The sequence below is a fragment of the Capra hircus genome, chromosome 8 (assembly GCF_001704415.2).
Source record: "Capra hircus breed San Clemente chromosome 8, ASM170441v1, whole genome shotgun sequence".
Lineage (NCBI taxonomy): Eukaryota > Metazoa > Chordata > Mammalia > Artiodactyla > Bovidae > Capra > Capra hircus.
The window spans coordinates 61,203,439-61,230,371 of NC_030815.1; the positions used below are offsets into that span (position 1 = coordinate 61,203,439).

At 50.1% G+C, this 26,933-nt stretch overlaps 2 protein-coding genes across 4 annotated transcripts in view; one reads left to right on the plus strand and one right to left on the minus strand.

Moving 5' to 3' along the window:
* GRHPR (glyoxylate and hydroxypyruvate reductase) lies at window positions 4,851-13,846 on the plus strand. 2 transcript variants are annotated; one of them, XM_018052184.1, is made up of 9 exons: window positions 4,851-4,976; window positions 6,863-6,993; window positions 7,358-7,430; window positions 7,983-8,099; window positions 9,181-9,269; window positions 10,320-10,424; window positions 11,199-11,334; window positions 11,858-11,988; window positions 13,509-13,846. In XM_018052184.1, exons 1-9 carry the CDS (start codon window positions 4,894-4,896, stop codon window positions 13,628-13,630), a joined length of 987 nt encoding a protein of 328 aa, XP_017907673.1. In that variant the 5' UTR covers window positions 4,851-4,893; the 3' UTR covers window positions 13,631-13,846. The 2 variants fall into 2 exon arrangements, with proteins under 2 accessions (XP_017907673.1, XP_017907674.1); XM_018052185.1 differs by lacking the exon at window positions 4,851-4,976 and adding an exon at window positions 4,986-5,104.
* The window catches only part of ZBTB5 (zinc finger and BTB domain containing 5), a 31,820-nt gene continuing 20,218 nt past the window's right edge, over window positions 15,332-26,933 (minus strand). The window contains exons 2-3 of one of the 2 annotated variants that reach the window (XR_001295995.2): window positions 17,044-19,700; window positions 15,332-16,763 (exon numbers count right to left, since the gene is read on the minus strand). Coding sequence is in view for 1 of the 2 variants with exons in the window: in XM_005683876.3 (XP_005683933.1) it covers window positions 17,666-19,696 (2,031 nt within the window). In the remaining variant the exon portion in view is untranslated. Of the gene's footprint in view, window positions 19,701-26,933 lie in introns of both variants that reach the window. The other variant, XM_005683876.3, reaches the window with a different exon arrangement.

Here is a 26,933-nt window from a genome sequence, read left to right on the forward strand (position 1 = left end):
CGCATCCATGGTCCCCGCTGTGCTCGTGCTTGAGGGCAGAGCTCAGCCTGCCGCAGCCCCTCCCTACTCAGACCAGCTGCCCAGAGCAGCTCGCAGCTCCCCTTTGGGACCTTTGCTCCTGCTAGAGCTGGCCAATGACCGCAGTGCCTCCCTCTGTCCCCAGCTCCCTCTCCAAATCCTCCCCATGATTCAGGGCCCCGCTCAAGGTCTGCTCCTAGAAAAACTTTCTGGTTTCTCCCAAGTTAGTTTCTTTGCCTCCTTCAGCACCTTGAACCTTCCTCAAAATTAGGAGCACCATTTCTCTCTCTCTTCTCAGCTGCTGGTTGGGGAACAGAGGGAATAAGAGCACAACCCACAGTCATATATACTCAGATTTAAACATCATCTCATCCACTTATTAGTTGTGAATGCTTGGGCAAGTTTCTTAACATTTCTGAAGCTGTTTCCTCATCTGCAAAATGTGAATAATAACAGCGCCCACCACAGAGGGTTGCTGTGAAAATTAAATGAGATAATACTGATAAAGGACAGCCATGGCCACACAGCTGGCACTCAGTAAATGTTAGCTCTCCTAGCATGTTGGAATAATATTATTACTAGTTGTCTGTTGAATAAACAGCTGAGTGGCATTAATTCTGAATCAGAGATCTGATCAGCACCCAGGGACACTTGTGCTGCACCCAGTACTGGTGGGCACTTTTCTATATGGTGCCTCTTGCAGACTTTCGCTGTGGCCTCTGAAGCAGCCACTCTCCCTGCCTCCCAGCCTGCAGCTGTCCCCACGCTGTTTGATATTCAGGTGTCTCTGGAAGCATGCTGGGCTGTGTCACTCTATGCCTGAGTGGGTGTGGGGAGGGCAAGGTTACAAGGTCAGCCCTGGGGTGCTACAATGGGACTCCGGACCAGAGGACCAAGGCTGGACTCTAACCATGGCTGGGGGGAACAGTGGAGGAGGGAGGGAGACACGCCCCCAGGTCAGCTGGGCACGGCTCAGGAGGGTTACTGGGTTGGCTCAGGCCCTTAAAGTTCCAGGTTCCAAAAGGCAGGAATAGGGAACAGCCTCAGAAATTGGGCAGAAACCAGATGACCAGACAGAGGCCCAAGAGCCAAGTAGACCCTTCAGCCAGGCTGACCTGATCCAAGACCCCTGGGCTCTCTGCATCCCCTGACCAAGGGTAGGAGGGGTCCAGGGCTGGAGCAGGGGAAGGCGCTGCAGGGGGCGCATGGAGAGTGAAGCCCCTGAGGACAGGGAGGCAGACAGTGGACATGGGCGTGGCTGGGGCCCATTTTCTTCCACTGGCCAAAGAGTGAGGATGAACTTTGGTCCAATTTATCAGCATTTCCTGCGCACCTCCGAGGCCCTGGCCCTGGGTTCAGCACACACCAACCACCATGACAGGGAATGGCTGTCCCTATTCTGTGGTTTTGGAGAAGGCAATGGCACCCCACTCCAGTACTCTTGCCTGGAAAATCCCATGGGCAGAGGAGCCTGGTGGCCTGCAGTCCATGGGGTCGTGAAGAGTTGGACATGACTGAGCGACTTCACTTTCACTTTTCACTTTCATGCATTGGAGAAGGAAATAGCAACCCACTCCAGTGTTCTTGCCTGGAGAATCCCAGGGACGGGGGAGCCTGGTGGGCTGCCATCTATGGGGTCGCACAGAGTCGGACACGACTGAAGCGACTTAGCAGTAGCAGCATTCTGTGGTTTGGAAGCCAGAGCTCAGACAGAAGCGCTTTGCCAGATGCCACCTGGCCAGTATGCGGCCAAGGCAGATCTTGTGAGCCGGCCTTGTTCTCATAGAACCTCACACACAGGCCTGACCCTCTGCTTCTAGGCCCTCAGGGGTGTCCTCACCCACCTCTGGATACGAGGCTGCATAACATGACCACAAACCTAGTGGTTTCCAGCAACAACACCCCTTGACTATCTCACAGATGACCAGTCACATACAACTAGATAGAAAGTTCCACAAAGCAGGAGATCCAATTTAGAAATAGACCCTAAAAGACCCACATTTAGTATATGATAGAAAAAGATGGTTTATTTCATAAAAGGTGTTGAATAATTTGCTAGCTATCTGAAAAAAAATATGGATCAAAATTTCAGTAAAAAATTAAACCGCAAAGGTACCAAGCCTAGAAAGCATTATACACACACACATGTATATGTATGTGTGTGTATATATATATACACACGTGTATGTGTGTATATATATATATTTATACACACACGTGTATATGTGTGTGTGTGTATATATATGTGAAACTCCATGTGAAAAAGATTTTTTTGTGAAAAGGCAACTTTAAAACATAGCCCCCCAACTCTTCCATACTCTTCCCATCAAGAGGTGGGGTCTCTGTCACCTCCTGATTCTGGGCTCAGCGACCGTGTGGCCAAGAGAATATGGCAGAAGTGAGGCAGTGCCATTTCCAGGCTCAGGCCTTAAGTGCCTGAGAGCTCCCTGTTCTGTCTCTTGGAACAGCCCAGGCTCCAGGCTGTGAGAACATGCAGGCCACAGGCTGGGGGCCCTGCAGAGGGCCCAGCTGATGGCCAGCCTCAACAGCCAGGCACTTGAGTGAGGAAACCTTCAGCTCCCTGTGGCCCAGCCACCATCCAACTTCTCAGGAAAAATCATCCTGAACGAGACTCTCTTACTGAGCCCAGCCAACCTCCAAAACCATCAGAGATAATAAGGGAATGATTGTTGTTGCTTTAAGCCACTGTGTTTTTAGATAATTTATTATGCAGCAGTAGATACACTGTGATACACAGTGTGACAAAACCTAGAAGCCACAAGAATAAAAATGTCTTCATTAAAAATAATTAACAAAATCATAAGACAAAAAAAAACCTGGGGGAAAGACCATATTTGTAACTCATTATAGACAAAGGGCTAATTTCGTAATGTACAAATAGTACCTACAAATCACTAAGGCAAAGATGCCCAGCTCACCTGAGTAGGCAAAGAACATCCATAGATAGTTTATGGAAAAGGAAATGGCTCTTAAATGTATGTAAAGTGCTTAACTTGGCTCAAAAAAGAACTAAATTAAAATTACACTAAGATACCATCAAGATAAAATACTATACCATAGAGTGACACAGGCCTCTTTCTGGGCCAGTCTCTCCTTCCTATCTGGGCCTTGAAGAGGCAGATTGGATTCAGATTAACATCCACAGAGAAGAGACCAACAGGTAGGGCTTTTGCCTTCTAGGAGCTCCCAAGCCTGGGAGCAAGTATGCGAATAGCCTGTGGTAGAGATGAAGCCGGCAGAGCTGAGAGAGAAGTCTGGGCCCCTCTCACTTGTTTACTCAGCATGTGCACCTCTGACCAGCTACTATTGCTGGGGTATGGGTTTCCTTGAATGTGTTACTATTTATTAAGCACTCGTGACATGTGTTAACCTTGTGTGGTTAGGCCACTCACGGTGCTAGGCTCTTTTCTCTGTATATCTGCTGCTGTATATCTGGTCCCTGCTTCACAGACTATCCAATCCTCTTATAATTAGAGGGCTTAATTAGTCCCTGGTGACTGATGGGCCCACCTGATGCCAATTCCCTCCTGCAAATGGTCGCCTTCTCCCTCGGGTAGTAAAGACTGCTGCAATGTCCTGCCAGTGTCTGTTTGGCAAGGTGTGGCTCCAGGACCCTTTGTATATGATCCCTGTCAAATAAACCACTGATGTCTCTGTCTCCAGGCTCTTTCTTCGTTTCGAAGCTAGGCAACTACAAGGGTTGTAGGCCTGAGGGGTGCAGCCCAACATACCTGCTGTTTGTAAGTACTGTACATAGGTATCCTCTCAACAAGCCATGAGGCAGGTAAGTACTATTATACCTATTTTACAGATGAGGAAACTGAGGCATGTAGAAGGTTAGGACTTGTCCTTAGTGGGTCACAGAGCTGCGATTTAAACCCAGGCAATCTGGCTCCAGAGCCTGAACTCACCTCTCTCATGGCCTCGGTGCTTGGTGACTATCAAACATGGCCCAGGGCCCATGCAAGTGTTGCCTGCTTAATAATCACAATAGCCCTCAAAGGGAAGTGCTCATCACCCCATCTTGAAGCTGAAGAAACACCTTTAGGAAGAGGATGTGAACCCACCAAGACGACATTGCTGGTAAGTGACAGAGCTGGGAGTCAGACCCTGTCCACCTGACTGCAATCCCAGTCTCTGCCCATGACCCCACGGTCCCGCATGGCTCCAGCATCTTGGCCCTGACCCCATGCCTGACCTGCTTTTGGCCAGTCAGCAGGTGTCCAGCAAACTGGGTGGCTTTCAACTGTGGGCTTCCTATGGGAAATTGCACCAAGTATTAAGGAGGTCATCCTGGGATTCAGGCTGCCCTGGTCCAGGCTCCTGTGTTTGCACAATAGGCCAGGCTCAGAGTCCAGTCTGTGTGGCTAAAGACCACTGCCTGGATCATTGTGACCATGATGGAACAGACCTAGAGAAGATGGTCAAGGCACAGCAGACCCTGGGAATGGGGATGACCCTTGACCACACCCTTCTCCCCCAGCACAGGCAGCATACTCACAGATGTAGGCACCTTTACAGGCACCCCCGCACGTTCACACAGGACTGTCCCGTGGCTGCCTTTTTACCTATCCCAACCCCTAAGACCGACCGGAGGCTCTGAGGCAGTGAGGACTCAGAGGTAGGCCCTGGTTGTCAAGGGCACGAGCCTGCCACCAGCTCCAGAGCCAGTCCGTTTCATTAAGGCCTGATCACACAAACAAGTAAGTGCGCAAGGCGCACACTCGGAGCCGGAGTGGCCCCCCGCTCCGGAGCCAATCCTCGCCCCGCCTGCTCCGGCCCCGCCCCTCCCGAGGCCCCGCCCCCTTCCCGGCCCGCCCGCTCTGGGCCCAATATCCGGCGGCTGCGGGGTCAATGAGGCCATTGAGACTCATGAAGGTGTTCATCACACGCAGGATTCCCCCCGAGGGCAGCGCCGCGCTCGCCCGGGCCGCAGAGTAAGAGCCCGGCGCCCCCGGACCTCTCCGCGCGCGGAGTCCCCTCCCTCCGGGCGCGCGTTCCGCGGGTGGCGTCGCGGGAAGGGGTTGCGGAGCCGGGGGAACCGCTCCTAGACCTCGGGCAGCCTGTACGTGGGGTGACTCAGCGTCTCCGGGCGGGCCGGGGGGCGGCCTCCCGCCACCCACTTCTTTTTGGTGGGGCGGACACGGCGGTCCTTGGGGCCAGAGAGAACTGGGATCCTGCGCTTGGGCCTTCGCCTAACTTTCGAACCCGTGCCTGGCTGGAACGGTCTTGGAGTTTGGGGAACCTTAGAGAAAGTCCTCAGGGGCCAAGCTTTCTCCAGGCCCGTTGCTGTGCCCCTGGGAACCGCAGTTCCCGTGGCACTTGCAGCGGGGGTGGGGTGAAGGCTGGAGCCTTCCCCAGTCGTGGGCGTGGGGAGAGGGGAGACTGCTCATGTCACAAGGTCTGAGCGACCTCTGAGGTCGCTTGGACGCGTCAGGGGCCTTGGCAGTCACTGGTCTGGTCCCTTTGGACGGTTAGCAGGGGGCCTCTGGTAGCACTTCTTAAACTAAACTCTGCACCTTGCCAGGTGCTTCTTATAAGTAAACTCTTAATTCTTCAACGCTGTGAAATCAGTGCTGTGATTCCCACTTTACAGAGAAACTGGGAGAGGTCAAGTACCTTCACCAAGCTCTATAGGTGGCACAGCTGGGATTAGAAATCTGCTCTGTGGCAGTCTGAGCACTGCGGTATGCAGGTTTTCACTTCCCATGTCAGGCGAGGAGAAGGTGGACCCAGCCTTAGAAACAAGTGCTAGGGGAAAATGAAATTTGTTTCTTTTGTTGCCTGCAATCAAACTTTTGCTGAAGACTTGCTGTGTGCTAGGCATTGAGGGGGAGAGGGGAAGGCAAAAACAACAAGAACACTAGTAGCGGCGCTCACACTGCTGCAGCACTGGGCCACTGTCCAGGAAAGGAGGCTGCGAGGAGGCCGGCGCCTGGGCAGGGGGTGTTGGAAAGTGCCAGTAGCTCTGTGTCTTGCACATGTAGATTTTCCATGCGTTTTGGCTGCACTGAATTAAATGTCATGGGCCGGAGGTTGGGCAGCACTGCTGGGAAACATGCCTGGGGCCCACCAGCCGCTCTGGAAGCGCCCCTTGAAACTCCTCCCTGTTGAGCTGCTTTGGTCTTGTCCATGGCTCAGATGGTAAAAAATCCACCTGCAGTGCACGAGACCTGGGTTCGATCTCTGGGTTGGGAAGATCCCGTGGAGGAGGGCATGGCAACCCACTCCAATATTCTTGTGTGGAGAATCCCCATGGACAGAAGAGCCTGGTGGGCTACAGTCCCTGGGGTCGCAAAGAGTCGGACATGATTGAGCGACTAAGCAGAGCACAGCACATGTACAAAGTCAAGAACAAGGGTTACTCCTTTCACGGACTCACAGGAGAAGATGCACAACCAGACAAGGGATCCAAGCCCGGCTGCTGCCAGGAGCCCCCTCCTGGCCTTCTCAATAGGCAGCCTGGCCCGGGAGCTCGCTGCCTGTGAGGCCTCCTGTGGGGGTAAAGAAAGCTCTTCTTGTGTTGAGCTGAGAATGGTCCCCGTGACTTTCTCCTTTCAGCTTAGGCCCTTTTCAGTCCTTATTGGAGAGCTCTGCTCTGTGACAGCCTTCACCCTTCAGCCACCCTCTCAGAACAATTCTGAGGCTGCCCATACCTAATCTTGACTCCCCTCAGCCAGCCCCAGGCAGCTTGAGGCCAGAGCAAGCAGAAAACAATGTTTTCCACTCTGACAGGGTCTGTGGATGTGGCCGGAGAGCTTTGGGGGCCTGTGGGCACCTGTGGGGCTTGCCCACTTCTGAGTGGTCTTCCCTTTGTCTTCAGCTGTGAGGTGGAGCAGTGGGATTCTGATGAGCCCATTCCCAGAGAGGACCTGGAACAGAGAATGGCTGGGGCCCATGGCCTGCTCTGCCTCCTCTCGGACCGCATAGACAAGAAGCTCCTGGACGCTGCAGGTGTGTGTGCTGTGCAGGCCTGGGGAGGGCTCCCAGGGTGTCTTGGCCTGCTGCTGCTGCTTTCCAAGCAGGTCTTTAGTGACTTCAGCGAGCTCTGAGGGCATTCACTGTGGTCCTAGGCCACAGCTCCATGTGGCACACACTGTGCCCCTCTTTGCTGGCTGTGAGTCCCCGGAGGGAGACCTTAAGAGGGCAAAGACCATGGTGTGGAGGAGAGCCAGGGCCCTGGGCCCTTTTCCAGCTCTGTTCAGGCTTGGTTTATGACCTTTAGCAGGGCCCTCCCTTTTCCAGACCCGTCTATATATGTGGGAAGACCTTGAATCCCTTGAGGAAAGATACAAATAATGCTTTTTCTGCCCAATAGGAGCTAATCTCAAAGTCATTAGCACAATGTCTGTGGGTGTCGACCACTTGGCTCTGGATGAAATCAAGAAGCGGTAAGTACAACTTGGGCTCTGGAGTAAAGGGTGAGTACCAGAGAGGGAAAAAGAGGAGCTGAGTATCTATTTGTTTTTCCTTCATATCTCTTGACCATTTGGTGAAAATGTAAGGTAGCCAATGATAAAATCTGCCCACGTGTGCACAGGTCAGTTAAGATAAGTCTGAGCAGTCAGAAACAGTGGCTAACAATGTCCAGGTAATATCCTTTCTCATTCATTCTTTTTTTTTTTTTTGACCCTCACATCAACCCCTTCAAGTAGAAAAGGCAAGAATTATTATTTCCCTCTTCAGATGAGGAAATTCAGAAAAATTAAGTAATCAGTTACTGGAGCTCCACACATTGGAGCTTGTTCTTCCATCTTATATCCTTCTCAAAACGGGAGATGGTCAAGAGGGGACTGAGGGCTGGCCAATCCTGGGGGCCCACTACAGCTCTGAGCTTCCCAACAGGCAGCGCAGAAGGAGCCAAGCCGCATCACAGCAGTGTCCCAGCAGTAGAAACTGGGAAGGTGCTTGAAGCCATTGACCACCAGCTCTTTGGTTCATAGTGGGATCCGCGTGGGCTACACTCCGGGTGTCCTGACAGACGCCACGGCCGAGCTCGCCGTCTCCCTGCTGCTTACCACTTGTCGCCGGTTGCCGGAGGCCATCGCGGAGGTGAAGAAGTGAGTGAACGCCCAGCGGGGAAGTTGGCTCTGCTCCGCACTTGAGCACTCAGTGCTGCCCCTGGCCCAGGGGTGATCCCCAGCTAATGAGGGAGACAGACTCAGGCAAGATACTAAAGTGCACAGCAGAGCCGAAACAAACAGGGCGTGAAGGGGAATTGTGGGGTGCAGTGTGGACCAGGGAAGTCTCTGCAGGAGTAGCTGGTGGGCATCCTCAGAGGGCCCTGTCCACCCTTATGTGGATCCAGAAGGCTCTGAAGACTGAAGGCTGTTTCATGTTGCTGCAGATACACTGACGTGTTTGATACAGGTGCCACCCCAGATGTTGTCAAGTGTGTTATGCAGAATACAGCATATATACTTTACCCCCTTTCTAAAATCTGAAAATTTAGAACATTTGACCTGAGAGTTTCAAATTGAGATGGAGGCTGTACATCCCGAATCGGGGAAAGCACTCAAGGTAGGGGGGACTGACCCGAGCAAAGCCCAGGAGGCATGCGGATGCAGGCGCTCAGAATGTGGACCAGGAGAGGGGCTTCGTGGTGGGATATGGCAGGGGCAAGGCTGCGTGGGACTGAGTAGACACAGTGCTGAGTGTCCCTCCCACCCTCCTGTCCAGGGAGTTGGCCCCTTCATCGGAGGTGACTCAAGATAGGCTGCGTCCCCTCGTCGGTCCGGGGCAGCAGGGGTGGGCCTGTGTTTCCCCTGGAGCACTGAGAACATTGGTTTTGGAATCCCACATTCCAGATTCGCAACCTGCTGCTCTGCCCTGGCTGTGTGACCTTATACGTCGCCCTTTCTGATCTCAGCGTCCCTGTCTGCAGAAAGGGAGGAGAACCTCTAAGAAGCTTTCCAGCCCTCAGATTCTGTGTCCCCAATTGCTTTAAAAGAGTTATTCCCACTGCTTATCCACAGTACCGAGTGGCTGTAGGTGTAACTTGTGGTCCCCTCCATCCTTAACTGAAGGGTGGGGCCTGTCCCTTGGACCACAGCCCATGCCTGGGAGTGTGGGGTCTCTGCAGCAGCCCTCATCTTTGCCCAAAGCCAGGGCTGCTCACCCGCCCCTCCTCCCTCCCTGCAGCGGTGGCTGGACCTCATGGAAACCCCTGTGGATGTGTGGCCACGGCCTCTCACAGAGCACCGTCGGCATCGTTGGCCTGGGGCGCATAGGTGAGGCTCCGTCTACCCATTTGGGTTCCTGGCTCACATGTCTTGGTTAGAGTCTCCAGCACCCTGTGTCTGGATGTTGACAGTCTTTCTTTGGGAAGGGTCGCCATACCTGTGTGCAGTAGGGATATCTCCAGCGAGAAGACATAGCATTGTAAAAGATAGGCCAAAACATAAAATGAGTTCCTTAAGAAGTCACTAGGTGATAGATGTAAGAGCCAGGGTTCTTTATGATTATAGCTCCGTACAGAGCAGATGAAGCTATGATGGCTGAGGGGTTGGGGAGCCCTGCTCCCTGAGGCCTGGTTTCTAGAAGGCATTTGACTCCTGAATCCTTAACACAGAAACCAGAGGGTCCAGTGGACAGAGCTTACCTGTGATTCTGAGGCAGGGCAGAGCTATTTTTCTTCCAGTGGCCCCAGCACTGGAGAAGTCTGGCATCCTGCCGGGAGCAGAGGCGAGGGTGAGGGTAGGAAGTGGGCATAACTTGTCTGGCTAGCTGGCAGCCCTGCCTCCCACACTAGAGAGTTGCTTGGAGGAACCCAGCAGCTTTGGGGCATGTTCTGAGTCAGAAAACACAGCTGCCCAAGCCTGTCTTGACAGCAGCGTATGTGGAAAGGTGTTAGAGGTGGGGTGAGTTGGCAGTGCCATCAAAGAGTCATTTGGGGTCTGTGGCTGCATTAACAGAAGCAGAGCGTCCAGAGGAGGCAGGGGACCATGTGGTCAGGCCTTTCTTGGGCTGCCAGGTCCATCCAGTGCTCGGGGAAGGTTAGAAAGTGGCCCTCAAGATGGCCAGAACCACGTGAGGACAGCCCAGGCCAGTCCCAGCCACACAGGAGCTGTGGTCTCTGAAGGATGGACCCCTGAGCTGAGGGCAGTGTGGGGTGGTGGGGGCTGGGTGCACTGTGGCAGGATTAGTTAACGTAGGAGAGGACTTTGCCCCCCAGCCCTTCCCCCAGGGGCTCCCTCTCCCTGGAGCTGCTGGGCGCTGTTCCCGCCCTCGCCCTCCGAGGGCTTGGGAACAAGCGCTGACTCTTGACTCCTTGCCACCAGGCCAGGCCATAGCTCGGCGTCTGAAACCATTTGGTGTCCAGAGATTTCTATACACAGGGCGTCAGCCCAGGCCTCAGGAAGCAGCAGAATTCCAGGCAGAGTTTGGTAAGTAAAAGCTGGATTTCTGCAGGGGCCCCTTCTGCTTGGCCAGGTGGTTCTCTGTGTTTGCTGTAATGGCAGCACTTTGGGGTAGAATGCAGGAGCTCCACAGGCCTGTGATGTCCCCTAGGCTTTGTCTGACTTCCCTGCCCTGCATGCAGAGGCCTATTCGGGCAGCGCAGGGACCCAGCCAGGCGACACCGAGTCCCCTCAGTATCAGAGAGACTCGGGTCTCCTGTCCTGTAGGGTCCCTTCTCACTGTTGTCTTTGTACACACACAGCAGTAGGGATGGTGATAATGTGTAACGAATTGTACATGTAAGGAAGTGCTGGGAACTTTCGCTCAGTTTCCATCATAAACTGGTGAGCTCTGACCCTCAGCCTTGCCTCTGGGTGAATCCAGTCCCCTGGCAGGTGCATATCTTGGTGAGCAGATGGCAAGCTGGATTTCAGCCACTCCACCCTGTTGGCACATTGGGCCTTGAAAGAGTGAAAGCAGTGGCCTAGATCCCCGCTGTGTGACCCCGAATAAGCTTCTCCTCTCTGGCCTCAGTTTCCCCACCTTTAGAGCAGGGGGCTGACTGAAGGATATAGCACACCAGGATCCCGTCAGTGGCCATTGACTGTGCAGTTATCAGAGCTGTCCCGGTGGGGCGCCGCCTTCAGGAAGCATCTTGGGAGTTTCTGTTATGGGAGGGGGGTGGGAGGGGTCAGGTCTCCCACCCTCTTGCTGTCCTTAACCCAGGACACAGCACCTGACAGAGTCCTGTGCTCCCCCAGTGTCCACCCCCGAGCTGGCTGCCGAGTCCGATTTCATCGTTGTGGCCTGCTCCTTAACACCGGCGACCAGGGGGCTGTGCAACAAGGACTTCTTCCAGTGGATGAAGAAAACAGCTGTGTTTGTCAACATCAGCAGGTATCCTGGGTCACCGGGCGAGCCTGGAGAGGGGCTGCCCCTGCTGTTGTGATCCCCACAGGCTGTCGATGAGACTCAGGCTGAGTCTACTGCCCTCCATAAACCAACCAACTGCTCAACTCAGGACAGTAAGGGCCCCAGAGCATGTCCCAGCTGCTCAGAGCAGGGCCTGGTCTGGCTCCCAGCAGTACCTTGACCTTGCTCAGGAAGTGAAGGCACCATGGCAGCAAATTAGGTAACTTTGTTCCTCTAACCACAAACGGTTGGACTTGACAGTCTTTACAGCCTGTTAGAGGCCAGCCTTCATGGCCCTGAGCCTGGGTTTGTTTGTGTGAGTCAGTGAGCTTGAACTCACACTTCTGGAAAGACAGACCCAAAACCCAGGTTGTCTTGGGTCCTCAAAAATGTCCGCAGGGTGCCTCTAGTCCACTGAACATGTTACGGGAGCAGACCTTCCCTCCCAGCCACTCCAATCCCTTCTTAGTTATTACTAGTGCTTCAGGACACCCCCTGTCATTCCCAGGGGAGAAGTGGTAGACCAGGATGACCTGTACCAGGCCCTGGCCAGCGGTCAGATTGCAGCTGCCGGACTGGACGTGACAACCCCAGAACCACTGCCTACTGACCACCCTCTCCTGACCCTGAAGAACTGTGGTAAGAACCGCCCTTTGTCAGAAACACTTCTCCCGGTGGTGGCTCTTCCCACTGCGGGTGATGAAGCCGAGTGGCAGTTCTCCCAGACACTTGGCTTAGGCACCGTGCCCCTCCGAGCCACAAGCCACAGCTATCAGAGGTAGGAGGCAAGCTCCAGAGGCCCTCCCTCAGTCTGCTGAGTTTTAACCACCCCAAGCTCTCTAGCTCAGTGGGTAAAGAATCCACCTGCGATGCAGGAGACCCCGGTTTGATTCCTGGGTTGGGAAGATCCACTGGAAAAAGGGATAGGCTATCCACTCCAGTATTGTTGGGCTTCCTTTTTGGCTCAGCTAGTAAAGAATCCTCCTGCAATGCTGGAGACCTGGGTTGGGAAGATCCCCCAGAGAAGTTAAAGGGTACCCACTTCAGTATTCTGGCCTGGAGAATTCCATGGACTGTATAATCCATGGGGTCGCAGAGTCGAGTCGGACACGACTGAATGACTTTCACTTCACTTCACTTCATTCCTCTCCCCCATCCCCTAGCCCCAGGGGAGGTTTGACATTGCTACCCCTGTGATCTTAGTGCAGTGGTTCTGCTATCGGTCACCTGGAGGGACTGACCAAATGCATGGTGCCAGGCCCCCATGGGCAACCGCCTCAGGATGTCTCCAGTGGGGCCTGACAACGTGTCTAACATCTTGCCCGTGGCTGTTACTCAGCCTGGGAGCAGTGAGAACCACTTAAGAGTTCCTCTTTAGCTTCCTGAGTTAGTTAACAATTCTGTGCTGAGTTGACAATTCTGTGTATTACGTTCTGTCTATTCAGATAGCTGGTTTGGTTTCCATCTCCAGACTAATACATAACTGTTAGGGCCATAGGCCGTCTGGGCCAGTCCTGCCCTTTGCTTACCCTCTGGAATGGAAAAGCACAGAGAAGGCCTGTAGCTGCCTTCCCCCCTTGAATGCTCCTGCTGTCACAGCCCTTGGAGGCACTACCATTCCCACCCTGTGCCTGTGTGAAGGGAGCCCAGGCTGTGACGGCCAGGCTGTTGCCGAGCTGGGAAACTGTCCCATTCCTGAGGCCTGGCACTCAGCGCAGTGCCCTGGGACTGCTTTCAGAAGGCACTCTCTGGGGACCGTTGACCCCACTTGCTCTGCAGTGGGGTCAGAGGGCACTGTGCTGTCCAGCCTCTCATCTGTTATTTCGGGAGAAGTTATTTCAGAGGCCTGGGGCCTTCAGGGGGGGCCCATGGTGTGGATGAGCTGGTAAACTGGCACCTGTCACTGTCTGGTATCTTAAGGGTGGGTCTAGAGAGGCTCTGGGGACCCCTTCTGGCCCTGACCCTCATGCTCAGGATGCATATTTGTCACCCTTGAGTCTGGGTTTGGTGGCCCCGAGGAGAGGAGTGCTTTGAGACAGGAGGGAAGGCAAATCAAGAAGTGAGGGGGGTTCTCCTTATTCTTTTTCCTGGCAAACTCTAGCCCGAGGTAAGGCTCTTGAACCACCCTTCTCATTTCCTGTCCTTCCTCTCCTTTCCAGTGATCCTGCCCCACATTGGCAGTGCCACCCACAGGACCCGAAACATCATGTCTGTCTTGGCAGCTGACAACCTGTTGGCTGGCCTGCGAGGGGAGCCGATGCCCAGTGAACTCAAGCTGTAGTCACATGGGGACTCTGTGGACCAGAAAGCAAGTGGCCCTGGGCTTCTGTCAGACGCGCCCTGGCTTGATTGGACCCACAGGGTGGGAGCCAGAGGAAAAAGTCTGATCTGTACCCATTCTGCAGAGGGAAGACTGGTACTAACAGATGTGCTGCACTTGCGTGGTTGGAAGCATCCGAGCCCCAAGTGTGTAATTCTATTAAATAATTCTCGGAGATGTCTGGGCATGTAACTGGGAGAAACTGACAAAAGCATCTGCTTGGGTTTCCTAAGCCAGGGCCTCTAGTGACTCCAGGTTCTGCTTCCAACTCCCATCCCCAGCCCTGAGCATTTGAATTCCTAGAACCTGTCCAAGCCACCTTCAGTTCAGTCGCTCAGTCATGCCTGACTTTGTGACCCCATGAATCGCAGCACACCAGGCCTCCCTGTCCATTACCAACTCCCAGAGTTCACCCAAACTCATGTGCATCAAGTCAGTGATGCCATCCAGACATCTCATCCTCTGTCGTCCCCTTCTCCTGCCCCCAATCCCTCCCGGCATCAGAGTCTTTTCCAATGAGTCAACTCTTTGCATGAGGTGGCCAAAGTACTGGAGTTTCAGCCTCAGCATCAGTCCTTCCAATGAACACCTAGGACTGGTCTCCTTCTAGGATGGACTGGTTGGATCTCCTTGCAGTCCAAGGGACTCTGAAGAGTCTTCTCCAACACCACAGTTCAAAAGCATCAATTCTTTGGCGCTCAGCTTTCTTCAGTCCAACTCTCACATCCATACATGATCACTGGAAAAACCACAGCCTTGACTAGAAGGACCTTTGTTGGCAAAGTAATATCTCTGGTTTTCAATATGCTATCTAGGTTGGTCATAACTTTCCTTCCAAGGAGTAAGCGTCTTTTAATTTCATGGCTGTAGTCACCATCTGCAGTGATTTTGGAGCCCCCCCAAAATAAAACCTGACTTCAGTTCACTGTTTTCATTGTTTCCCCATCTATTTGACATGAAGTGATGGGACCAGATGCCAAGCCACCTTAGCCTCAGCCAAAAGGCCTCCAAGTTTCCCTCACTGAGGACAGGACAGTCACAGCCCAGTGGTGACCACAGCAATGGGACCTGCTACCTAGACCATTAGGCAAATTAAATACATGTGGCAAAGAGAACTAGGTAGAGTCACAATACTCACTTTCTGGTCAAGAATAATCAGGGTAGGTAGGTTTCTTTCATTTTTATTTTAAACTTAGCTTCAGCACCGTCACACTTTGTTCCTCGTGTCCCTTTCCTCCTCCCGTCCTGCTCCCAGGTGGATGCCCTTTACTAAGCACCTCCTCACTCCTCAGGCCTGGCTGCCAGCACTGCCAAAGCCCTGCGCCTGCTAAGGGACTCGGCTCCGGCTTTTCCCCCCGCAGCCAAGCCAGACTGAAGAGTGGGGTTTCTCCCCTGGGAGGCAGGTAAGGGAGCAGCAGAAGCACACAGTTTGGCAGGCCCTCTAGGACACCGCCTCAGCCCCACCCACAGCGCAGAGGGGAAAAGCGCAAGGGACTAATGACCAATACTTGTAACTGACAGCATCAGAGTATTTTCTAAGATGCCTGGTTTAAAACAGAGTACTGGTAACATGGTAACAGCAGGGTTAGCAGAAAAAGCAATACTATTTCACTCTTTTGTTTCAACCTTAACCTAAGGTGAAGAAAAAGAACACATAATTAGTTAGAGGCATTAATATGACAAAGCTTTTATTTCAAAGTCTCAAATTTTGACCAGCATAGCACCACTGACCCAGGTGCCCTGATAGAACTTTATGATTTGGTCACCAGAAATGATTATGCCAAGCTATAATTAAGGCTAACCAATCGAAATCCAGGTACCCAATACCAGTTAAAATTCAGGTAGAAACTACCAGTTGTAGGAACCCTGGGACTGGTCTTCCAGGGAACCTCTGAATTACTTAAGTGCTACAGCATGTACAAGGACACTGGCCCACAGGCTTGCTTCTCACACATAGAAACTGATTGACTAAGAGGTAGATGAGAGATTCCAGATTCCACTGGGCAGTGGAGAGGCGGGGCTCCAGCCACTGTGTCAGTCCCCGAGGCAAGTCCACTGAAGCCTGAGCTCAGGTAGGGGGCCACCTCCTGGCACCTCTTCCTCGAGGTGGAAGGGGAGGAGGGCGACCGCTGTTCTGTGCCGCCAACTCCTCTTCCCAGGCCAGGCAGGGCCTCTCCTCCTCCACGCTGACCCACCTGCCTCCCAGGGTTGATCTCACAAGTCACTGGTTCCACAGAGGGGTGGATGTAGAGCCTCATCACATGGTCAGAACATGACTTACTAACAATTTTCCACACACACCGAACTTCACAAGTAATCCCACGGCCTCCACCCGCCTCCCCACCTCTCCCCTCCCCTTTTAGGAGATGGACCAGAGGCTTCCCTTTTGGTTTTCCTCCCTGGGGAATCAGTTCATAGGAGATGCTAAATCTGACAGTGAGCATTATGAGTTTATCCACAGATAGACGTGTAACTGCATATGCTGGATTAAGAGAAGACACATGCTGACTACTTCTCAAAACATAAGAACTGAAGGATTTTGCTCAATTATGCACAGTGGTTTGGGGTGTCTCAAATAAACTGTATAAAAAAATGAACTCACGTTCATGTATGAATTAAGCTGACTTCATGAGCTCTACAGAGACACATTAACCTGTGCTGTTCCCCTGGAAGCTCTCAAGCCAAGGCTCAGCCTAACAGATGCTGCCCAAAGGGTTGGAAGGCCACAGGGTTGGCCCAAAGAAGGCCAGGTCAGTCACCCAGAGGTCTCCTCAGACTGTCTCAGATGCTACCCTGGTGGCTTCTATGCTCTGGGCTGCCCAATCCTCTTATAGAGACGGGAAAATATTTACCAACCTTCAGTATTGGGTTGGGGCAACAACAGAATCTCAGGGTCTGTACTTTAAAACCATAGAATAGAACAGTAATAAAGCCCACGATGGAGGGGGGTTGACTTCACTTTTGGTTTTTTACCTGAAAACAGTAATCTAGGCCCAGGAAAGATGCTGTAAGTGGCATGAAAGTGTGAAGAAGCGAAGCAGAAAACGGGCTTGTCGTTGGGTGAGATGTGTCAGGCTGGACCGGCCCCCGAAATCTGCACAGAACAAAGGGTAAATGCGCCGTAAAAGATCCCACTAAACAGGACTCCACATCATCAGAACAAAGACGAACACTAGCTCTTCTGACTTCCAAACTGTAACATGTGTAATACAAGTTGGTTAAAATACCGCTAAAACAGCACATACAGAAACAACACCTTACTTGTCGCTCCCTATTCATAAGTACATACTCCTTTTACAACTTTGTCTTTTAAAACTGGGAAAAATTGTTAAAACATCTATCTAACGATGATGTTTTCAAAAGTATATACACACCTGTTAGTCCAGAGAATGCTCGCTCTGGACCCAGTGTCAGCACCATCAAAGTGCAGCATCTGTGACTGCAAATCAGACAAAAAAAATACAGTACTTTCTGAAGCCTAGAGCCAGCTCATGATAGACTTTAAAGCATTTCTGGCAGGCAGGCGTGTCCTCAAGGGTGTTCCTTTTAGACAGGCACAAAGTTGCCACTGGTTACACGTAGTGCATTTTGCATCACTGTATACAAGTATATAATATTCTCATCAGAAGGTATATAGGAAATTTAATTAAATGCTTCGGTTTTACAAAAATTGCTAAAAAATGTTTTTGCACTTCAATGTTTAATTTTTCAATGTGCCACTTCTAACATCAATTACAGACTACTTTCCGACTGCATTACTCAACCCTAAGGGAGAACGTGGTTTCAGGGACTGGATCCCTTCTCTGAATGTGTGCACTGCACTCAGAAATGCGGCGGCACAAGCACGACACCTGTGAACTCTCCACTTGTTAGTCTTCGAAATCTGCATGAGCCACTCACAGCCTGAAGTCTTAAACCCCATGGCATTAACCACCAACCAATCGGAGATTTTAGTTCCGGTCCTACAACTGGCATCGGCGTTATCTCGAGGTCAGGCTAGAGCAAAGTGCTGGGGAGGTTGCTGCTCTGCCAGCGCAGGCAGGTGGTCTTCGAGTGTTTGTACAGGTGGCTGGACTGACTGAACCTCTTGCCGCACTTCAGGCAGGCATAGGGTTTTTCACCTGTGTGAACACGGATGTGCTTCTTGCAATCTGTCAAGGTCAAGAAAGTCTTGCAGCAGATTTTGCAGGCGTACTTGCGAGCCCCCTCTACAACCAAGACATTGTGCTCCGATAAGGCCTTCTTGCACTTCGACAAGACATCAGCAGATGCCCTCGTCAGCTGCGGGGGGCCGGGCTGCGAAGGGTGGCCGTTTTCAAATGAGGACGTGGCTGCATTCATCATTAGCTGGGAACTGGCAGAATTCTCTGGGATCTGTGAGCTCCTGACAGAAGTTACCACTGGCATTTTGGGAGCTATGCGGCGGTAGTATGGAAAGTTACTGGCTCCTCCTCGAGGGGAACCCATCATTACCCTGGAAAAGGAGGAGTGCAATCCCAAACCGGACCTGGAAAAATCCATCCCAAACTGTTCTCCTCCTTGGTAGCCTGAGGTCTGCACACACGGTAGGCCCATCACATCCTGCATGGGCCTGACAAAGTGGGAGTCCGCAGGCTCGCTGAATGGGTTCTCCACATGAGCACCAGGGGCCGAGGAAGGCCCACTCGCAGGCCCAGCCTCCGGACTCAACAAATAAGGGGCCTCCCCCTCCAGCCTGCAGTCACTGGTTGTGTTTGGGAGATTATCGTCATTGTTCTGATTGGTACTAAAGTTATTTCCTCTGCTCTTGTTAAGAAAATTTGAAATACTAAAGGTGGATTTATGTTCGAGGTTATTTGTGACTTCCAAAATGTGGATGTCCCCTACCCGGTCAGTGCTAGACTGGGGATCTGAAAAACTCCGGTCGCTGCTCTCTGGGCTGAGGTCTATCTTCTCGGCACTGACCACCACCCCCTCTACCTCCACCGACTCGCTGCCTTCCGCTTGGGAGGTCACGTCACTCACTTCGTCCTGAGGCTCAGGAGAGCTCAGGGGCTCAGATTTCACCACCACTCTCATGTGCTCCTTCTCACCAAGGCCCACCTCTGGGTTTTCACACTGAAAAGCACTCTTCTCAGCTGTGGTTTCCTGCTCAAAACTAGTCTCGACCTGAGTGGCACGGGAGGCCATGGAAAGCTGGGCCATATTGCTGGCGCTGTTGTCGGACTGGCTGGGCACCTGGGCATCTTCTTGAGCGCCGAAGGACTGGTCAAACATGATGGTGCTGTCGTCTGGGTTGTCGGCCATCCCATCGGCCTTAGGGTTGTCCACGATTTTCAGAGAATCTGGAGAAAAGAACTCCTCCCGGGAATGAACCCCCGGCCCGTTCTCTGGTGTCACGTCGGAGATGGCAGACTCGTCCAGGGTGGGTCGGAGGCGCTGTCTGGCCCGCTCCTCCGCAGACTGCTTGCGCTTGTGCAGGCGGCGCATGGGGAAGGGCGTCCGCTGGTCCAGGTTACCACGCATCGAGGAGCTCATGGGGGCTGGCTGCTCCTCGCCGCTCTGGCTGGAACTGAGGGCGGAGCTCACAATGCTCAGTCCCAGCTGCTGCAGCATAAAGGAGCGCTGCATGCGGGCGCTCTGCTCCTGAACACGCTCGCTGGGGGGAGACATGGGCAGCGTCCGTGTCGTCAGGTAATGTTTACATGCCTTAACAACAGAGTTCAGGTGCAGGTGAGAGGCTGCCAATAAGACATCCATGACATTGCTCTCCCCCAGCATGAGAGTGGAGGTGTACATCATGTCAATCAGTGCGGCGAAGGCCTCTGCTGTCACCACTTCGCTATCCAGCTGGATCATGTTCATGGTCTGATCTCCCTCTGCCACTGAGAACAGGGCTCGGAAATGCGTGCTGCACGCCGCTAGTACCGAGCGGTGGGCTTTGAAATGTCTGTTCCCCACTACAATGACACAGTCACAGAGCTGCCCGTGAAGTCTCTGATAGTTCAGCTGCTGGAAGATCTGTTCAAAGTGACCAGGAAAATCCATGATCCTACAATACAAACAAAGAAAGAATTAACATGCAGAACAGCTTAAGTCAAAGTCAGAGCACAGAGCGGGCACTGACCAGAGAGGCATGAATGGTCAAGCGTGGACCTTTCAAAGCTTGTGGTGTTCCTGCCGGGGGCACACAGATGAAACACCTGTCCAATAAGGAACAAATGCTGACTCAGCTAACAGCCTCGGAAATCTAGATGGACACGCGCAGATCAGCAACTGGCAGTTTACAGGCTTCCTTTTACTCTTAAATAACCCACTTTTAACACTTGGGGCCATTGTTAGAAAAGACCAACATGTGGGTGATGGAACAACTATACCTGAGAAGTCCAGAGTTCTGCATTCCTGAGAACAACAAACTCCAAGAAACTCTAAACTGAGACTTTTGGCAACCTTAAACGATGAAAAGTGCAAATCAACATTAGTGGGAAGATGTCTAGTTCTAGATGGCAGTAAACTGCACACATGCATTTACCCTCTCCACCCCATACATACTCCCGAAACCCCATTAAAAAGACACCAATGTGTCCTGGTTTGTTGTTGTTTTAAAGGTAAAAACCCACAAGGAAAAAAAGAATGGGAAAGAGGTGTTAATGGCATTTTGGAAACTGGTGAGCAGGTAAACAAATGTGTGCTGACTTAGCACACCTAGAAAACTGAACCCTAAGTTACAGTCCATGGAGTCACAAAAGAGTTGGACACGACTTAGAGACTAAACAACAACAATTAAAACTGGCAGTGGTTAAAACAACCTGACTTATACATAAGTCCCCATCCACCCAGAGGCTCAGAACTGGCTGCCATGGTGCCAGAGGAAGTGGAGCAAAGATGATGCCAAGACAAAAGGACTGGCTCAAAGTCTACTCAATTAAAAAAAAAAAAACAAAAAACACGGAGGTTCCACACTTGTGGCACAGAAAAGGTAAACCTATAGAGACAGAGAACAGATTAATGGCTCTCTGGGGCTGGGCTCAGGGCAGGACTGCAATAAGGGACTTTCAGGGACATGATGGAAATGTTCTAATATGATGATTATGCATCAAATTTTCTAAAAATACTTGATCTGTACACTTAAAATGGGGAATGTTATGGTATGTACATTATACCACAGAAAAACTCAATTAATTAAACTTCAAAAAAAAAAAAACAGGGAAAGAAAAACAGGAGACAAGCAAGCTGTAAAACCACCATTTCAGACTACATTTTGAACTTCAGGGCTTCTATAAAACCAATCAGGGGCTTCCTTGGTGGTCCAGGTGGTCCGTGCTCCCAATACAGGGGGCCTGGGTTCACTCTCAGGTCAGGGAACTAGATCGCACATGCCACAACTAAGACCCAGTGCAGCCAAATAAATAAATAAATATATATTTTTTAAAGACAAAAATAAAACCAAACAGACCGCTTAGAACTTCACATATATCTTTGATAATACTACGGAATTACTAGTTTTTTTTTACCCCTTACATGTGATAATGGCATTCTGATTTTTTCCCCCAAAGGAATAGTTTTTAAAGAGAAAACACTAGAATGTTTACAGATGAAATGACATGATATCTGGCATTTGTTTCAAAGTTTATTTTTCGTACATTGGAAAATTTTCATAAACGTTTAAAAAGGTGAAAAAGATCACATCACTAAGTAGAAAAATTTCCAAAGCTCAGTTTGGAATCAAATATCTGGACATTTTCATCTCCTGGACTCATTAGAAACAAAAATTTGTTTATTCTCTCCAAAGAAATTGCTATACTTCCCAGGAACTATGTGTCTGCTGATTCAAAGTCTGTGTCCCCGACCAGTGCTTAGCACACACACTCTTTGTGTGGTTAGAAAACAGGGTCAATATACCCAAAGAGGTGCGGCTCTGTGCCCTCTGCCCACAGACTCTGTAGAAGCTGAAGGAGCCACAAAGTTTAAAAGCCTGTTTCATCCTCTCCAAAGAAGGACCCTCTGGTCTTCTGGGAGGGGGTGAAGCAGAATCTCGTGATTAAACTCCAGAATACAAATACACGCAGACAGAGCATCTAGTGTGCCTGGTACTAGAGATAAAATGATCAACAAAACAGATCGGATCTCTATCCTCAGGGGGAACAGACCAATCAACGTTCAAATACAATAGAGTACTGCAAGTGCTAAGTTGGAAAGGGTGAAGAGGCCCCTGCCTCTGCCAGGGGGTGTGGAAACGCGTCTGCAGGGAAGCTGCAGACCCCTGCTGGGCTTGCGTGGCTGAACCAGAGAAACTGTACTCAAGACAACATGTGCTCACGAGGCTGGGACGAGCTGCTACATCCACAAGCGGGCATGAAGTTAAACTCAGCATCAGAAAGCCAGACACTTTCCCGCACCCCTCTCCCCACCAACAGAAGACTAGCAGCTGGGTTCATATGCCTGGGAAGTGCCTCCAAGAGAAGAACACTTGGGACCCCATCAGACTTCCCCACGGTGAAGCCTCCAGTCCTCAAGGCCTATTAACTCAGCTTCCAGTTACTCAGGAACACCACAAACTGGAGGGGAGGAACTTCTAACATAAAAAGTTCTAAACAAACAGAAACACATCTGGAAGAAACACAACTAAGAAAGAAAAGCACCTATAATTAACATCCTCAGAGAACTAAGATACCATATCCACAAAACAAGAAGAGAAAGTTTTTAATTTTTTAAAAAACATTTATTTAGCTGTGCTGGGTCTTAGTTGTGGGATCTTTAATTGTGGCATGTGGGATCTAGTTTCCTGACCAGGGATCAAAATCGGCCCCTCTGCATGGGAATATGGAGTCCTAGCCGCTGGACCACCAGGGAAGCCCCGGTTTTTAATTTTTTTTTTAAGAGATATTCTAGAAACAAAATTATTGGAAATTTAAAGTTGCAAAAAAAATTTTGTTGTTGTTGTCACTAGAAGGGCTGGAAGATTATATGGCTGGAGAAATGTGGCAGACAAGGCAAAGGAGAAATAAAAGTGAATGAACAAGGGAAAAAAGAATGAAGTCCAATGTCTGAATACAAAAAGTGAAAAGACAGAAAGTGACAAGAATGATAATTAGCAAAGAATAATTTCCAGAACTGAAGAAGTTACTTATTCAAACTAGAAAGTTCCACCAGGTACTCAGCAACATGAGTACAATGGACAAATCCCCACATTTGGTGCATCACAGTGACATTTTAAAACACTTAGGATAAAGATCTGGAAAGTCTGGAGTGGGGGAGTTAACAAAGAATCAGGAATAAAATTGGCACTAGACTTTTCAAAAGCAATATTGGAAAGCAAAATGTGATAGTTCCATTAAAATTTTCCAAGAAAATTATTTCCAACTTAGACCATACCCAGTCAAGTTCAGTTCAGTTGCTCAGTCGTGTCCGACTCTGCGACCCCATGAATCGCAGCACGCCAGGCCTCCCTGTCCATCACCAACTCCCAGAGTTCACTCAGATTCACGTCCATCGAGTCAGTGATGCCATCCAGCCATCTCATCCTCTGTCATCCCCTTCTCATCCTGCCCCCAATCCCTCCCAGCATCAGTCTTTTCCAATGAGTCAACTCTTCGCATGAGGAGGCCAAAGTACTAGAGTTTCAGCTTTAGCATCATTCCTTCCAAAGAAATCCCAGGGCTGATCTCCTTCAGAATGGACTGGTTGGATCTCCTTGCAGTCTAAGGGACTCTCAAGAGTCTTCTCCAACACCACAGTTCAAAAGCATCAATTCTTCGGCGTTCAGCCTTCTTCACAGTCCAACTCTCACATCCATACATGACCACAGGAAAAACCATAGCCTTGACTAGATGGACCTTAGTCGGCAAAGTAATGTCTCTGCTTAGGTTGGTCAGAACTTTTCTCCCAAGGAGTAAGCGTCTTCTAATTTCATGGCTGCAATCACCATCTGCAGTGGTTTTGGAGCCCCCCCAAAAATAAAGTCTGATGCTATTTCCACTGTTTCCCCATTCATTTCCCATGAAGTGATGGGACCAGATGCCATGATCTTCGTTTTCTGAATGTTGAGCTTTAAGCCAACTTTTTCACTCTCCTCTTTCACTTTCATCAGGAAGCTTTTTAGTTCCTCTTCACTTTCTGCCATAAGGGTGGTGTCATCTGCATATCTGAGGTTATTGATATTTCTCCCAGCAATCTTGATTCCAGCTTGTGTTTCTTCCAGCCCAGCATTTCTCATGATGTACTCTGCATACAAGTTAAATAAGCAGGGTGACAATATACAGCCTTGACGTACTCCTTTTCCTATTTGGAACCAGTCTGTTGTTCCATGTCCAGTTCGAACTGTTGCTTCCTGACCTGCATACAGATTTCTCAAGAGGCAGCTCAGGTGGTCTGGTATTCCCATCTCTTGAAGAATTTTCCACAGTTTATTGTGATCCACACAGTCAAAGGCTTTGGCATAGTCAATAAAGCAGAAATAGATGTTTTTCTGGAACTCTCTCGCTTTTCCCATGATCCAGCGGATGTTGGCAATTTGATCTCTGGTTCCTCTGCCTTTTCTAAAACCAGCTTGAACATCAGGGAGTTCACGGTTCACGTATTGCTGAAGCCTGGCTTGGAGAATTTTGAGCTTTACCTTACTAGCATGTGAGATGAGTGCAATTGTGCGGTAGTTGGAGCATTCTTTGGCATTGCCTTTCTTTGGGATTGGAATGAAAACTGACCTTTTCCAGTCCTGTGGCCACTGCTGAGTTTTCCAAATTTGCTTGCATATCGAGTATAGCACTTTCACAGCATCATCTTTCAGGATTTGAAATAGCTCAACTGGAATTCCATCACCTCCACTAGCTTTGTTCATAGTGATGCTTTCTAAGGCCCACTTGACTTCACATTCCAGGATATCTGGCTCTAGATTAGTGATCACACCATCATGATTATCTGGGTCGTGAAGATCTCTTTTGTACAGTTCTTCAGTGTATTCTTGCCACCTCTTCTTAATATCTTCTGCTTCTGTTAGGTCCATACCATTTCTGTCCTTTATCGAGCCCATCTTTGCATGAAATGTTCCCTTGGTATCTCTAATTTTCTTGAAGAGATCTCTAGTCTTTCCCATTCTGTTCTTTTCCTCTATTTCTTTGCATTGATTGCTGAAGAAGGCTTTCTTACCTCTTCTTGCTGTCAAACTATCACCTCTTCTTGCTGTCAAACTATCAATCAATTATGAGGGTAGGCTAAGGCATATTCAAACAAACAGGAACCCAAAAGTTTACCTCCCACATACCTTTTCTCTGGAAGCTATTAAAGGTTGTGTTTAAGGAAGCTGAGAATAAACCAAGAAAAGGAAGACAATACAGAAAGTTGAGACCCATCCTAGACAACAGGCAAAGAGAATTTTTAAGGATGATGCTGAAGCCCAAGGTGACAGCTAGGCAGCAGGGCAGGGGAACAGACTAGAGCAAGAAGCTGAGAGACCAGAGTCCCCCGCAAGGGAAAAGGGAATAGGCAGACCAGATGACATGGCTGAGGGTGCTAACAAGGTAACAGCTCTGTAAAAATGTGAAGACATCATATAAAACAAGAATTTTAAATGGGACAGCTTAAAAACTTAATGGGTGTTTAGTTGCAATATCCTGTGTAGTTTGTTTACAGAGTCCTAATGATGTGAACACAGAGCCGCATTTGAGATACTGGAAGCATGAGAGAAGGCCGGTGTGCATTGTGGGGAAGGGCAGAGGAAAGAAAGTTAAACTGCCACCTTCCCTGTTAGTCAAGAAATAATATCTGAAATACTACCTCAAGAAACAGTAATATAAGAATGTTGTTTGGAAATACGTAAGTCGGTAGTGGAAAAACAAACTAAAACAAGTGAAAGTGGTTGCCTTTGCTGCTAAGTCACTTCAGTCGTGTCCGACTCTGTGCGACCCCATAGACGGCAGCCCACCAGGCTCCCCCGTCCCTGGGATTCTCCAGACAAGAACACTGGAGTGGGTTGCCATTTCCTTCTCCAATGCATGAAAGTGAAAAGGGAAAGTGAAGCTGCTCAGTCATGCCGACTCTTAGCGACCCCATGGACTGCAGCCTACCAGGCTCCTCTGCCCATGGGATTTTCCAGGCAAGAGTACTGGAGTGGGGGTTGCCTTTGAGGAGGGGGAATTTGGAGGGAAAAGTAAGGGATGGAAGACTGCTATTTTTAGCTCTAAACTTTATGGAACTATGTGCCTTTTAAAATATAAATATATACACACACATTAACTTTTATAAAATGCGTTCTTTTTTTTTGGCCAACCAAGGATTGAACCTGGGCCCCTGGCAGCAAAAGTGTGGAGTCCTGACTACTGGGCCACTCAGGAATTCCTAATATAAAATGAAATCTTAAAAAACATGGTAGATCCTTGACATTCTAAAGGCACACACCCTGAGATCTTTGCACATCTCCAAATTCACAGATTCTGTTATGGCACTTTGCAAGGATTACTGCAAGCAGAATGCAACATGGATGCCAAGCTGCACACCACGCTTGCCCACTTGCTCTAGTGGCCCAGCACCACAGAGCAGGCCAGGTCTTGATTGAGCAAAATGACAAGTAACCAGAGAACACACACCTTAAGATCCTTGGGAAGTAACAAAAATGACAAACTCTAAATCCATCGAAACCAAGGGTCTACAGTGCCATGAGAGTATTAAGCCACAGGCCTTTGCTGTACCTTGAAAGTTGCAGATGGTAAAATGCCTCAAAGCAGTGGCCGTGAGTTGGCTATATCCATTGTTGAGTGAAGGGTCAACAATGGTCAGCAGCAGCACACGTGCCCGGACCCCTACTCAATCAATCAGGGATCAAAGAGCTCACGGCTTTGGGGAGATTAGTTAGACAAAAAGCAATCGCTGCTCACAAGTCGACAGCCTTGTGAAAGGAAACACATACACTAATAAGTGTCAAGTTCCAAGGAGGTGATTATTTTATAGCAGTAACAGGGAAGAAACATTCTGGTTCAAGTTTATTCAAAAGAAATAAAACAGGGAGTTGTCTTCCGAAGCTGCACTGGCCCCAGAGTCACTCTGAGAACTGAGAGACCATGTCGACTGGGGCCCTGTTAGGTGAGAGCAGGCAGCACCAGACGCTGAGCTTACTGCTCTCTCTCCTAATGTGGAGACCAGAACCAATGCTGCAGTAACTGCTGAAGTGCCAGCTTAAGCACTTCTCCCTTATTTTATCTCTAATCTTCAAAACACCCCTGGCCAGGTGCGCCTTATTAATCTGACTTAACAGATGAGGGGAACATAAAAGACTAACTCCCCAAGTAAGCGG